General features: G+C 45.7%; 1 protein-coding gene across 1 annotated transcript in view; it reads left to right on the forward strand.

The window, feature by feature from the left end:
* The window catches only part of Myo1e (myosin IE), a 205,140-nt gene that overhangs the window by 94,699 nt on the left and 95,429 nt on the right, over nt 1–15,012 (forward strand). Inside the window, exon 4 of the mRNA XM_052713547.1 lies at nt 2,959–3,053. Within this exon, the coding sequence (XP_052569507.1) occupies nt 2,959–3,053 (95 nt within the window). The remainder of the gene's footprint in view (nt 1–2,958; nt 3,054–15,012) is intronic.

Genomic DNA, 15,012 nt, shown 5'->3' on the forward strand with positions numbered 1-15,012 from the left:
CACATACACTTACAATCACACACAAACACCGACTTGTGTTTCTTCCTAGTTCTCTGAAGAGTCACTGTGTGCCAGCCCCTTTTTATGTTAACTTTTCATGGGTTCTCTGTATAGAAATGTCATAAAAGAAAAAAAATGTTTTCATTGCTCATGGCAACACTGTTAATACAATTGATTTTGCTGAGTATTAGGTACTGAATGTGCTTGCAACAATACTAAAACAATCTGTATGACTGCTGTATCACGTTATCTACCCTATTTCACAGAGGAGGAACCGCTGCCCAGGGGAGCGGTATCACAATCTACTGAGCTAGGAGTTAAACTCGAGTCTTAATGGCTTTGGGGATCTCTATTGAGAGAGAGAGAGGGGCATCAGAGGAGATAACTACTCGATACTCCATAGGCACCTAGCTCAGAGACTTGGTGAAACTGTAGCTGGGAAGGAAACCCAGCTGAACGTACAGGACTCCAGAGATGGGGCTGTCGCTCAGTGGGCAGAATGATTCCTATTCTGCACAAATCCTGGATTCCACCCTCGACACTGAATAAACCAGGCCTGGCACAATGTAGTTCAAAGTCATCCTCAGCTACATAGGGAGATGGAGGCAAGCCTGAGATTCGTGAGATCCTGTCTGGGGGTGGGAGGAGTATAAGTGACCCCCAGGGCCACAGCTTTCATTAAGCAGTTTTAGACCCTTGGTGGGAAAGGCTTGTGTCCTAGTCAGGATTACTATCGCTATGATGAACAGCATGACCAAAAGCAAGCTGGGGAGGAAAGGGTTTATTTTGCTCACACTTCTACATTCTAGTCCATCAATGAAGGAAGTCAGGACAGGAACTCAAACAGGGCAGGAACCTGGAGGCAGGAGCTGATGCAGAGGCCATGGAGGGGCGCTGCTTGCTGACTTGCTCCTCCTGGCTTGCTCAGCCTGCTTTCTTATAAAACTCAGGAACCACCAGCCCAGGGATGAGCCCACACACAGCGAACTGGACCCTCCCACTTCAGTCACTAAGAAAGAAGATGCCCTACAGGCTTGCCCACACCCAGTCTGTGGAGGCGTTTTCTCGGCTGGGGTTCCCGCCTCTCCGATGACTCTAGCCTGTGTCCGGTTGACGTAGAACTAGCCAGCACACTTCGTCTTCTCATTTCCTCCACCACACAGCGTTCTCTCCACCTCCCCTCCTTCTGGTCTCCACCCTCTTTTCTTCCTTACAATGTTCTGCTTGCCTGTTTTCAAAGAGGCATTACACATAGCTCTGATTCAGTGGTCTGCGTAGAAGCCCATCTGAGACCATGTCCTGAGGTCCCAGCAGGCCTCCCCCTTCACCATGAAGGCAGGCTTAACATACACCTTGACCCCTGTCACGAGTTCTGCATTCCCAAGGATAGCCTCCCACTCTTCCTAGGTGGCTCCCTAAGGGTGGAGGGACACTGGGTAGGGGACACATGAGTACTTTGCATTACACAGGGTCTCGCCCCCCACCCCCATTTCCTTTCACCACTGAGGTCCAGTCTTTAGAGCTTGGCAATAAGTAGCAGCTCTTCAGCCAGCCCCCTTCTCTTTAGTCCATCACCATGTAGGAAAATTTAAGAGTGGTTTAAGCAAAGTATTCCTTATGTTTTTGTATGGCTTAATCCTTTTAAAATTACTGTCCTGCTCATCGTCTCCCGTACCTTGTGAGACCCTCAGAGACAGGACAATGTGTCACCTTGGACTCAGTTCAACGTCTTATTTTCACCACTCCAGCACCGCATGAAGCATTTTTGTTTTAAAAATCTTTTCTTTCATTTAGCTGCTTGTGTGCACCATGGTGTGCATGTGGCCGTCAGAGAACATCTTGCAGGAGTCGGTCCTCACCTTCTTCCATGTGGGTCCCAAAGACAGAACTCGTCAGCAGGCTTAGTGGCAGAGGCCTTCATTGGCTGAGCCATTTCCCCAGCCCTGATTTTTGTTTTTTGAGATTGAGTCTCATGTAGCCCAGGCTGACCTTGAACTCACTAAGTAGCCAATAATGACTATGAACTCCTCCTGTTTCACCTCCTAAATTCTTGGATATGCCACCGTGGCAGCTCTTTTTGTTAGTTCTTGAGGGGTTGGTGAAAGTGGGTGTCTAGCAACTGAATAATTGGAGTCGGCTGACAGAGTAACTGTTAGGCATGGGGCATGACTTGATTGCTGGACTTGTTTTCCAATTTAATTTTATGTGTGTGGGCATCTGCCTGCATGTATGTCTGGGCACCACCATGTGAGGTACCATGTGGGTGCTGGAAATCGAACCTGGGTCCTCTGGAAGAGTAGCCAGTGTTCTTAACCACTGAGCCATGTCTCCAGTCTCTAGTTTTAAACCTTTACATCGCTGAAGACCCTTTCATACACCCAGGAGACTGTCTCATTGTAGCGTCACCTGCAGCCCTCCCCTTTAGGAGAGAAACAAACTAACTAAACCAGTTCATCCCTCCTGTCATCTTCTTGTGGAAAACTTCTGAGTTTCCCTCCTCATCCATAGATACACCCCATAGTCCCCAGTGAGATCTGAGGGTAGCGACTTGCCTCTTAAAGAAGAAAAATACTGCCAGCATTTAGAATTCTGGTCAAAGCGAGACCCAGGGTCTTGGCAGATCCTTTTCTGATAGTTGCCAAGTGTCTCCAGTATTTGGAGACATGAATTTGGAGCAGAATGGCTTTGCAGAGGCATGCCTGGGTGGAAGGGCGGTGTACTTGGGTCATATCTGAGGGCTGAATCATGGGCATGCTTATGGAGGAGTGCTTCCAAACTCCACCTTCACTTCCCCAGGGTGTAATAGGCCATAACCTAGGACATTTTTATGAATCATCGAATCACGAAACCTTTGCCTGTAAATGCTAAACACTGGAGCTGTGTGCCATGGTGTCATTGATGGTCCACACAAAGAAACTTACTGTGGTTTGGTGTGGGTTTCTGTTTTTGCTTTCCTAGGCGCAGTATGAGAACCCGCCTCATATCTATGCCCTTGCTGACAGTATGTACAGAAACATGATCATCGACAGAGAGAACCAGTGTGTCATCATCAGGTAGGAGAAAGAACCAGGCCAGCAAGCCTCTAGCCCTGAGCTGTCAGGGCAGCCCTGATGTGCAACGCCATTCAGTGTGTCTGAGGAGCCAGCAGGTGCCGCTTGGTTTGTTTTGTATTTGTCCCTTGTCCAATGCCAGATCATAAACACTTTCAGGGGAGCAGCTCACAAGGCTCCACCCCTCAGTTAATGGGAGAGGGGAGGCATTTTCTTCAATGGTGTAGCCACTGGGAAGTTGCCCGTGTTCCTGCCCATCTCCAACAGTAATGGAACTTGCCCAGTCACTGAAAAGAAATGAATGAATGAATGAATGAATGAATGAATGAATGAATGACATGACATGACATGACATGAAAGTACAAGGGGAACTGATTGGGGACAGGAGTGATGTCAGCAGGAGTGAGCGTGTGTGCTGGCTGATTTGTATCAATTCCTCAAACTAGAGTCACCTAGGAAGAGGGAATCTCAATGGAGAAATTGCCTCTAGCAGACTGGTCTGGGGGCAGGTCTGGGAGCATCTTCTTAGTTGGTGATTGATGGGGAGGGTCCAGCTCACTGGCAGTGTTACCGCCCCAGCCAGGTGGTCCTAGACTATATTAGAAAGCAGGCTGAGCAAGCCACCGAAGTAAGCCACTAAGCAGTATTCCTCCTCCATGGCATCTGCTTCAGTCCCTGCCTCCAGGTTCCTGTTGTTGTTTGTTTTTGCTCTTTTGGGGGAGCCCGCCACCCAGCTCCCAAATAAATCACACACAGAGGCTTATTCTTAATTATGAATGCCGGGCCTTAGCTTGACTTGTTTCTTGCCAGCTTTTCTTAACTTTAAATTATCCCATCTAACTTTTGCCTCTGGGCTTTTTCCTTTTCTTACTTCTGTATATCTTTCTTTCACACTTACTCTGTTCCTTCACACTTACTCTGTTCCTGGCTGTGTGGCTGGGTGGCTGGCCCCTGGAATCCTCCTCTCCTTGTTCTCTTGCTCCTTCTTCCTTTCCTCCCAGATTTTTCCTTCTATTTATTCTCTCTGCCTGCCAGCCCCACCTAGCCTTTCTCCTGCCTCACTGTTGGCCACTCAGCTCTTTATTAGACCATCAGGTGTTTAGACAGACAAAGTAACACAGCTTCACAGAGTTAAACAAATGCAACATAAAAGAATGCAACACACCTTTGCATGATTAAACAAATGTTCCACAGCATAAACAAATGTAACACATCTTAAAATATTATACAACAGGTTCCTGCCCCAACTGTATTGTTGGTTTTTTACTCTTTTTTTTGGGGGGGGGGCGTGCCTCCCACCTCCCAAATAAATCACACACAGAGGCTTATTATTACTTATGAATACCCAGCCTTAACTTGGCTTAGTTTCTAGCCAGCTTTCCTTAACTTAAATTATTCCAACTACCTTTTTCCCCTGGGCTTTTCCCGTTCTCTTACTTCTATAAATCTTAGTCTTACTCCCTGGCTTGCTGTGTGTCTGGGTGGCTGGTCTCTGAAGTCCTCCTCCTTCTCTGGCTGCTAGATCTTAGCTCCTCTCCCAGATTTCTCCCTCTATATATTCTCTCTGCCTGCCAGCCCTGCCTATCCTTTCTCCTGAGTTCCAGGACAGCTACACAGAGAAACCCTGTCTCAAAAAAAACAAAACAAAACAAATGCTGGGGTCAGAACCCACATGCATGGCAGGCAAGCACTCCAGCTGAGCTGCACCCCAGCCCCTGAAACCTTTTTGAAAGAGCTACTTGTGATGATGTTCACAAACACACACAAAATTAGACATAACGTAGTATGTTGCTGTGCATCCCTCCTTCATTCTGTTTGGTTATCAAAACATGGCCAATCTGTGTTTACCTTTCCCTCCTAGCCCCTTGGTTATCTAAAACAAATTCTAGGGGGCAAACCTTTCCATTGGTCAATAATTAGTATACAACTTTAAGAGAAAATTCTGTGTACCTCTGTGCGTTGGTGTGTGTGTGTGTGTGTGTGTGTGTGTGTGTGTGTGTGTGTGTGTGTTGGCATCTGTAGAGGTCAGAGGACAACTTGTGAGAGTCAGTTCTCTCCTTCCACCGTGTGGGTCCTGGTGCTGGAATTCAGGTCATCAAGCTTGGTAGCAGCCATCTTGACCCACTGAGGCATCTCTTTTTTTTCCCAGTGAGGGTTCTGGAGATGGAATTCAGGCCCTTGTTGTATGTACTTTACTATCTGAGCCCTTTTCCCAGCTCAAGATAAGTTTTGTTTCGTTTTGTTTTTAGTTTTTTGAGACAGTGTTTTTCTGTGTAGCTTTGGAGCCTCTCCTGGAACTCGAACTGGCCGGTCTGGCCTCGAACTCACGAAGATCTGCCTGCCTCTGCCTCCCGAGTACTGGGATTAAAGGCATGTGCCACCACCGCCAGGCTTTCCAAATAAGTCTTATCACACCTTAAAAACAAATCCTTTCTGGTTTGGGAGCAAGTGCTTAACATGTCCAAGACTCTAGGTCTCGTTCCCAATGCTGCCGCACAAATGAAAAGGGAATCCTTTCATGATTTGATCTGCTCCACACTCCAGTGCCAGGACTGAGTTACAGCTGGCTTGTTTGCATTTAGAAGCCAAACAAAGCCCACACATCATCGCCCCTGGTTGCTGTGTCTCTCAAGTCTCCAAGTCACAGAGCAATCTCCTTCATTCTGTTTTTCTTGGTGTTCATTTGTTAAAGACAAAAGCTCTAGGCCCTTCTGTGCTCTGGCTGACCGGGTCCTGTGACGATGCCCACACCGCGCACCATGCTCTCTGTTTCCTGTTGTTGTAGTTACTTGTCTCCTGACTCTGACAAAATACCTGACAATAGCAATTTATGGGCTGCAATTTGGAGGTCATTGTCACTGTAAGCGTAATAGTCACGTGTCTGTTTTTATTTGGGGGTCTACTTTGGCTCACAGTTTTAGGCCATCATGGACTCAAGAACTCGGGGTGGCTGGTCACATCGCACCTGCAGTAGGAAAAGAGGGAGATGTATGCTGGTAATCAGCATGGTTTCTCCTTTTTATTCAGTCCAAGACCCCAGCCCATGATGCGCCCACATTCAGGGTGGGTCTTCCTGCCTCAGTTAACCCAATCTAGAAACTTCTTCTCAGGCACGGCCAGAGTTTGGTTCTCGGGGATTCTCGGTCCCGTCAAGTAGACAGTTGATGTGGATCACCACGTGGGTAAATGGATAGTATGTCTCGAAGCATGGCCAGATGCAGATTCCATTTTTTTGCAAAAACATCTGTTACATCCTGAACTTCATTCCTGTTGATGTCTATCGTTCAGCCTGCCAAGGAGACCCCTCCGTCCTCGATTCTCGTTTTCAACGACCACTGCTTAATTAAAGTTATGTTCTCATTCTGTGATTTCTTTTACATGGGATAGTTGGACATTTTTTTTATTTCATCTTAAAATATAATCTTTATGGGAAAACTAGAAAAATGCCTACTCACTGTCGTTTCTCCTCACTTTTCAAAGTAATGAGTTGTTGCCCCTGGCAACCTCTGAAGGTAGCGTGTGTTTTCAGTATCACTTCTAACTAGTGGGTTTAAAATAGCTTCCGTGTTTACGCGGCAGTTATTCCTCCGGTGTCCAGATAATCTCCCTTCTCCCTCGTCTTGGCCTCCGTGTCCTCTGACACATCTCGAGTCCTCTTGGATTATTTCCTTGTTGCCAATGGTCCAAGTTTGCCTCGTTTGAGCCCTCCTGAGACCTGGAACTGGTCCTTTCTCCCAGGGGTCCTTGTTTCATGGGATGGGCCATGATGTTTAGACACCACTGTCCTCGGCACCAGCTCTCAGTGTTTCTATTCTCTTCAGTGGACAAAACTAAGGAATTTGAATGTTTGACGAACACAATGGGACATGAGTTCATCCTGCTATTTCTAGCTTATTTTTAAGGTTATAGAGAGTTGTTTGTTTTCATTTATTATTACTGTTATTACTATTTTGTGTGTATGAGTATTTTGTCCAAATGTATGTTTGTGCTCTGTGTGTACAGACTACAGAGTTTTAAAATATCTTTGATTTTTATATTCATAACTTGTCTCTCTTCTACTAAAACATCTTGGTCTCTGATGACACACACATAACTATTTGCTTTATAGTGTATGCATGTTACATGTGTATGTATGAATATATACATATATACACATATGTATTTAAAATAAATAATACTAATATTATTATAGCACCAACAATAATAATGCAAATTAGTAGCAATACTGAATTCATTTTAAAATTTTTTTTTGTTCTTTTGGTCTATATATCCAATATTTGCATCCAAAATTTTAGGTAAATATAAATTTATATATGTAATAAATATAAATTATATAAATGTAAGTAAAGGCTTATTCGTTTTATTTCATGTATATGAATATTTTGCCTGAATTTGTCTGTCCAGTGCCCATGAAAGCCAGAAGAGTGAATTGGATCCCCTGGGACTGGAGTTATAGATGGTTGTGAGAGACCACATGGGTTCTGGGAAGAGAAGCTGGGTCCTCTGCAAGAGCAGCCCGCACTCTGAACTGCTGAGCCATCTCTAGCCCCCAAATAATTGGGTTTTAAAAGTCAGCTAATTCGGTATTTTTCTATACTCTTTGTGTGTCAAGTTCGTCTGCCAATAGGGTTATTTGCATTCTTAATTTTCATGGTTTAAAATTGTAAATATTACACCTATCATTGACTTATTTTGTTTTTTGTTTGTTTGTTTGTTTGTTTTTTCTTTTTTGTTATTTGAGGAAGGGGCTTGCTGAGTAGCCTATGCTGGCTCCAGCCTCCCAGTCCCCCTACCTCCGCTCCTGAGTGCTGGGATTACAGTGTGCGCCATCACACTTGACTTAAGATCTGAGAATTCTGTTTCTTACCACTCTCTAAAACACTTACACAGCACAAAATGAAAACAGTAAAGCAAGACAACAGAAGCCTTTTGAGGTAAATGCAGGCCCCCAGGGCTTCAAGATGAAGAGAGACTCAATGGCATTTTACCCCGTGCGTCTGGAGGAAAAATAAAATCCTTGTATTGCATGTCTCTGGACCATTATCCCAACCAGAGAACGAGCAGTCCAGTGTCCCAGAAGCCCGCAGCCTGTGTTCAGGCTCAGTTATCACCAGCTTGCTCGTTCCTGGTCATTTATGCAAATTGGGGGGAGAGAGTTGTATATTTTATGAATCTTGAATTTATTTTTATGTTGCCATAGTTCTCCTCTGGCCAGCTTTTATTTTTCCCCCATGACACTGGCTCTCTGGTTCATTTTGCTCCTACTGGCTGCTGGCTGCACATTCTCACATTCTGCCTCTCTGTTCTGCCTCCAGAGCCCCATGCCATAGGTGTTTTTGAGAGACCTCGCCAGTTCTACCAGGGGTGTCTTCTAGGTTTGTCTGATTGGTTCCTCATGTTCTTACTGGACTCATTCCTTCAACTGGTTCTTCTAGAAGTCGGAAGTTAGATGTAGATGGTAGATTAGATGCAGGTTAAACCGTTTCAGGGGGGTGCGTAGGAAATGATGATTTTGCTTGAGTAACAGGAAATGCTTTTGTATGACAACAATTTGAGGTCATGGAGAGGAGGGGGGTGTTTCCTTCACTACATGTAATGAGGGAGTTCAGTGTGAGTTCTCTGGTAGGTTCCTGCGTCCCTTCTCCTTGCTCATTCTGTCCCTCTTCTGGGTGTTTGCTGGGAAGGACGGGATTGGGTTTGTTACTCAAGAGCTCACAGTTGCACCGGTTCATGGCTTTTCCACACTCAGACCTCCCGCCATCTTGATTCACATGCCGCAGTGTGGAACCAGAGACTGCTTCCAAGATCCATCTTTGCAGCCATTTAGATGTGATACTCTTTTAATTTAGGAGATGGTAGAACAGGGAGACAAAATTAAGGTTAAGGATCCTGTCCCCTGACAAGATGGCCCTCCCTTCTGCCTCTCTGTAGCCAGTTCCCCCTAACTCTCAGACTCAAACATTCATAAGAACCATTCTCGGGGGTGCTGGAGAGATGGCTCAGCAGTTAAGAGCACTGGCTGTTCTTCCAGAGAACCTGGGTTCAATTCCCAGCACCCACATGGCAGCTCACAACTGTCTGTAACTCCAGTTCCAGTTCCAGGGGACTTGACACCCTCACACAGACATATATGCAGGCAAAACACAAATGCACATAAAATAAAAATAGATTAATTTAAAAAAACCACTCTTGGTGCCTATGATTACAGTTTTATTGTAGCAACGGAATACAAAGCACAGCTGCATGAAAGAGTCAGCATATCAGATGAGGTGGCGGAGGGTCCAGATGCGAGGCTTCCAGTCATGCATGGTGTGACCCTCTCCAACGGGGATGTGTGACAGCGACTTATGGACAATCAGGGATGTTTGCTTGAGTCTCTAAAGTCTAGAGTTTTTATCCAGGCTTCTGCTGATGGCTCAATCAGTGCCTTTGACCTCTACTTCCTCTGGAGGTCAGAGGTTCTACTGTGTGGTGCAAAGTATTGGCTATAAATCACATTGGACAGTTTGGTGGCCTCAGCCCCCAGGCAAACAAAGATAAACCAAAGAGGGGAGGATGTTGCAGGGGCCTTGACTTCATCCCCCCAGTTACCGAGGCCGGATGCCCGACCTCTCTTGAGTTTGTTCTTAGGTATGCAGGTTCCTTTGCTTTCAGACAGATCTTCAACCTGGCAGACTCGCCAGCTCTGGGCCTCAATTTCTTCTCCTGATAGTTGTGCCCAGGTTGCAAGACCCCCAAGCAAGACCACCCCAGAGCTGATATCCGATGCAAGCACACAGAGTTTTTTTTTTTTTTAATGACAAAACAGGCAAGCCTAGGACTTGGTCTGAGTGTCCAACATCCAACACAGCGGGTGGAGGAGAACGGCCTGAGCCCTCACTTGAAGGGGTTTATATAGGAAAGGTTTACATGCAACTTGGGATTGGACGAGGTGGCTAGGGGTGAGGTAGTTCTTTCAAGTTACTGGCTGAACTATAAGCATGAGGTTACTGATGGCTAACAGGATTCAGGGTATCTACAGAGACATAAATTTTTACTCCTTATGTCCTGCTTTTGTTGAACCCAGGATATATACATTCAGATTTATCGTTCAAGTCCTACTGTCCTCTGAGGTCGACTTCTGGTCAGTTGAGTCCATTACTCCCCATATCTTGTTTTGCCAAGTGTAGGATACATAGATTTCTTGTCCCAGCCTTATAAGTTCAACTTCTGGTCACTTCTAAAACTGCTGGTCAGCAAATACCTTTGGAGGAGGAGAGGGGGAAGCGTCTCTCAAGATGGCTACTGATTTTTCCCTTTCATAGTGAACTGGACTTTTTCTACATTATAACCACATGGCTTTTGTACAGTAGCATAAAATTAGTTGATTGGGTGGTAGATTCCTCTGTAGATGACATGCTGGGTAGCCTTCAGGTAAGGTGATGTCCTGAAGGTGTCTACACAGAGTTGTGAAATTACAAAAGGCCATTCACAAAGATAATACCTTTTATTAATGGGGAGAAAATGAGTTCTTTAGGGATCCAGAAATCTAATACTGGCATGAGTTGAGCTTGGCTGGCTGGTGCATGATATTCAATAAGCCTGAGAAGGGACACAGGAACCAGCAAGCTAGTGTGGGCCCCAGGCAGCTCCAGGTAGGTAGTTGAGAGTCGTGAGCAGCCGAAGGTTTAGGAGTCCCCCTCAAGCCTGGTCACCAAGCAGCTCATGTCTGTTAGCTCATTCATTATCTGTTCTCCAGAATCCATGTCTGGATCTATGTATTAGAACCATATCTGGGATGTTTTTGTATGCCAGAGACAGTTATGCAAATCTTTCAGATCAACTCTTTGTGGTGTGGTTTAAGGAGGGAAGAAGAACCAGGAAGTTTCTAATGCATTCCCTGTCACCCTGTGTCGCCAGACAAGCTCTTAGCAGTGTGTCCACAAATGGGCCTAAAGCCTTTGCCCCCTAGCTTCTGTGGGGACATGTTAGACCTCGGAGAACATTTCTGTGGCACATTTACTGTTGACAACAACAATCATGAATTCCTGTCCCTTTGGGCCTCCTGAGCCTGTGTAACCTTAGCATATGTAAGAACCGAGATATCGCATAAATCACACTTGTTAGAATTTTGTTTTTCAAAACTATCTTAAAGTATTTGCTTTCTGAAGAGTAGGGTATCTGTCTTTAATGAATCCAATAACAGCTGACAGAGTTTCCTTATGTGTCTGTCCATTTGTTTATTTGTTTGACATAAGGCATCATATAGACATAAGGCCCAGCCTGGCTTTGAACCCACTATGAAGCCTAGGATGGCCTTGAACTCCTGATGCTCTGCCTCCACCTCCTGAGTGCTTAGATTATAGGCATGTGCCATCATCATGCCCGATTTACGTGGTGTTGGCATCAAACCCAGGGTGCTGTGCATTCTGGGAAAGCTTTCTATCACCTGAGCTATATTCCCAGCACCCCCATTTTAAATTCATTTGTTTTGTGCATATGTCGGGGGGGAGGGGAGTCCTTGCTTGCACTTGGTGCACAGAGAACAACTTTCAGGAATCAGGCCACTCCTTCCACCACATGGGTCCCAGGGATCAAACTCGGGTCTTCAGACTTGGCAGCAGGCAACTTGACCCCGCTAAGCCGTTTCACCAGCCCTCCTCCGCCCTGCCTTTAAAAAGAATTAAGAAAGCTAGGGCAGGCATGGTAGCACATGCGTTCAGTTCCAGCCCTCGGGGCAGAGGCAGTCAGATCTTTGTGACTTTGGGGCCAGCCTGGGCTGCATAGCTGTCCCAGATCAAACTGGACTCTGTAATGAGGCCCTGTTTGCAAACCCCAAAGAGGACTTAACAAAGACGTAGTTTGAAGGGATCTGCTAATATTGACTATGAGAAGAGTAGGAGCTAGTACCACTACTGGATCTGGGGTTGTTGACCTACCTGCTTGAAAAGACACTTTGATTTTGGCTTCCCTAACATTTGCCATGGTGAAGAGTAAAAGAAAACAGTGAGAATGCCCCTAATATGTGGCTGTGTGTGTTCTGCTCTTGGCTTCTGCATCCTGGATTCTCAAGCTGCCTTCCTGTCTTTGATGTATTTCAAGAGCCTTTTATTATTATCACTGGGACCCTTTTCAAGGCTCCCCTGGGTTTCTGATGGCCCACGCAATGCCTTGTTTATTCCGGCAACATCAGCCTTTGAGGCTCACCGGCTCTCTGATGGGCCCTGTCAGCTTTCGCCTCTAAGAGAGATGGTGGAGAATTGCTGTTGTCTGTGGAGTGGAAGAGTGGAGACCCACATCTAGGCAGCGTCCCCAACTTGCCTTTTAGCTCTTAAGGTTCTAAAGATTCCTCGAGTCAAGGAGGGCTGGCACCTTAACATGATCTCAGTCACACTAACATCTCTTTCATATGTACCTTAGTGCACACATGCATGTGTTCGTGTGCATGTGGAGGCCAGAGGTCAACCTCGAGTACCATTCTTCAGGGGCTGCCCACCTTGTCTTTTTGAGACAAGGTCTGGAACTAGACAAGTAGGCTAGACTGGCTGGCCCGTGAGCCTGTTTCTACCTCCCCAACCCCAGAATATGGCACATGCCACCCAGCCCAGCTTTTTAGTTTTGTTTTGTTTTGATTTTTTTTTCTGTATTAGGTCCTCAGGCCTGCAGAACACACACTTAACTAACTGAGCCCAGTCCTAATGATACAATTTTTAATCTTCATGACAATGTGGCCAACTAGTAATTACCATCCTCTTTGAGAGATCAAGAAACTGAGTGTTAGGTAAAGAAACATGTGAGATGTCTTGCATTTGGAGTGTGGTCATGCTGTGCTGGCCCCAGGAGCCTACCTTCCTCTGCTGCTGTGAAGTAGCCTGTGTTAGCTTAGCTGGTACATAACTGTCGCAGCCCAGCACGGCTTGAAAAGATTCCCAGGATGACTCTGGGCCTGGACTCTGTTTTGTTCTGTTTCAGGTGCATAACTAATGCAAGCCTTAGTTGCTGCATTTAAAAATTGGAGACTGCTGGGAGCTAGAAAGATGGCCCAGCAGTTCAAGAGTACTGGCTGCTCTGGCAGAAGACCCAGGTTCAATTTCCAGAACCCACATGACAGCTCACTATTTGTAATTCCAGTTCCAGGGGATCCAACAACCTTTTCTGGCCTCTTAGGGCACCAGGCACACACATGGTACATACATGCAAGCCAATACTCATATACATAAAATGAAAACAAATAAATACTTTAAAAAAAAAAACCAAAGCAGGGACTGATAAGTTGTAAGAACATAAAAAAAGTTAATAAAGAATTAAATATCCCTCTAAACTGTCGAAGAATGATTTCAAATATCCTCTAGTAACATCAAAGGGAATTTTATATATAACAAGGAGCCAACTTTGGGTTTAAACGATCTTCAGACTAAACATCAGGACTTGCCTGTTTATTGGGCTGATCAAGGTGAGCCTTGCCACAGAGCCACTTTCTGGGCAGACTCAAAAATACTGTCTACCTGACAGCATTAATTCATTGGGGGGTAGGGGATAGGGGGAGTAGTGGCTGTTGTCTTAGGCACACTCTGCTTGGTATGTTAGCATGTTTTTCCGTACAGTCTGCTCAGGACAGCAGTGGGACTATGGTTTTGTAGTTTAGTGCAACAGAACATATATAACTTAACTTTATATGTTAGTGTGATTTCAAGGATCTGGGCGAGGATCCTTCTCTTCTCAGCTCCAGAACACCACCACCCCACCCCACCCCTGGCCAGCAGAGAGGTATGTCACATCTGACAGCTGTCAGTCTCAGGTCCCACAGGCTTTCGGGAAAGGAGTCTAAACAGAGTCATTGGAGAGGGCTGTCCAGAACCTTCTGTGATGTGGCTTCCCATTCTTGCGAAGTTATCTAGGCTTCTGATCACAGCAATGCAGGCTGCTGTTTGTTTTCGGCAGATTTGCTTAAATGGGTACATATCAGTAAAGACTCAAGAGCTGTTCAAATTTGACTCTCTGGAGCTGAGGAGTTGGCTCAGTGGGTAAAAGGCCTGTGGAGCAATCAGGGACCCAAGTTTGGATCCCCAGCACCCACATAAAAAGATGTGCATGGTCATACGCATCTGTAACCTTAACAATGGGCATAGGGATCAGGCAGACTGATGGAGCTCAGTGACCCATTAGACTAGAGTCAGTGAGCACCACATTTGCTGAGAGGCTGTGTCTCAGAAAACAAGGAGGAAGCAACAGAGGAAGATGCCTAATGCCAACTTCTGCCTCCCGTTTGCACACATGTATCCATGCATACACACACACACACACACACACACACACACACACACACACACACACGTACACTCACACACACACATCCTCCTTCTTGGATAACTTTTCCTATCTTAATGGGAATTAAATATTTGTTATTTGATTTTAGAAACTTTTTTCTAAGACATAGTCCACTAGTCCCTAAAACCCCTAATACTCTTATCTGACCATTGTCAATACAACTCGCATGCTTTGATGCCTCAGGTGGGAACTGGAGAAATGGCTCAGTAGGCAAGAACACTTGCCGCTCTCCCAGAGGACGGGGTTTCAGTTCCCAGCACCCCACATCAAGTGGCTCACAATTACCCTCACGTGACTGCAGCTCAGAGGATCTGACGCCCTCTTCTGGCCTCCACAAGCACTTGCACACATGTGATACACACACATACATACACAAACAAATGAAAACAGAAACATATTATTTTAAATCTGTACTTAAAAAAAAAGATTCCTCAGGAGGCCGTCAGCTCATCCTAGGCTAGAGCCACAGCCCTTCTATCACATTGTCAAGAAGGGGGCTTCGACCCTGTGTGCTGGGGGAAAAAAGTGTATGCACGGTTACTGTTTCACCTTACATTTCCTGAAACACAAACAGATACAAGTGCGCCTCATTTGCATTCACCCCATGGGCCGCAAGGACACAGCAGCTATGGAGAAACAGTGCTGAGAGATGTCC

Source organism: Peromyscus californicus, unplaced genomic scaffold (assembly GCF_007827085.1).
Source record: "Peromyscus californicus insignis strain IS unplaced genomic scaffold, ASM782708v3 Scaffold_11__1_contigs__length_118956290, whole genome shotgun sequence".
Classification (NCBI taxonomy): domain Eukaryota; kingdom Metazoa; phylum Chordata; class Mammalia; order Rodentia; family Cricetidae; genus Peromyscus; species Peromyscus californicus.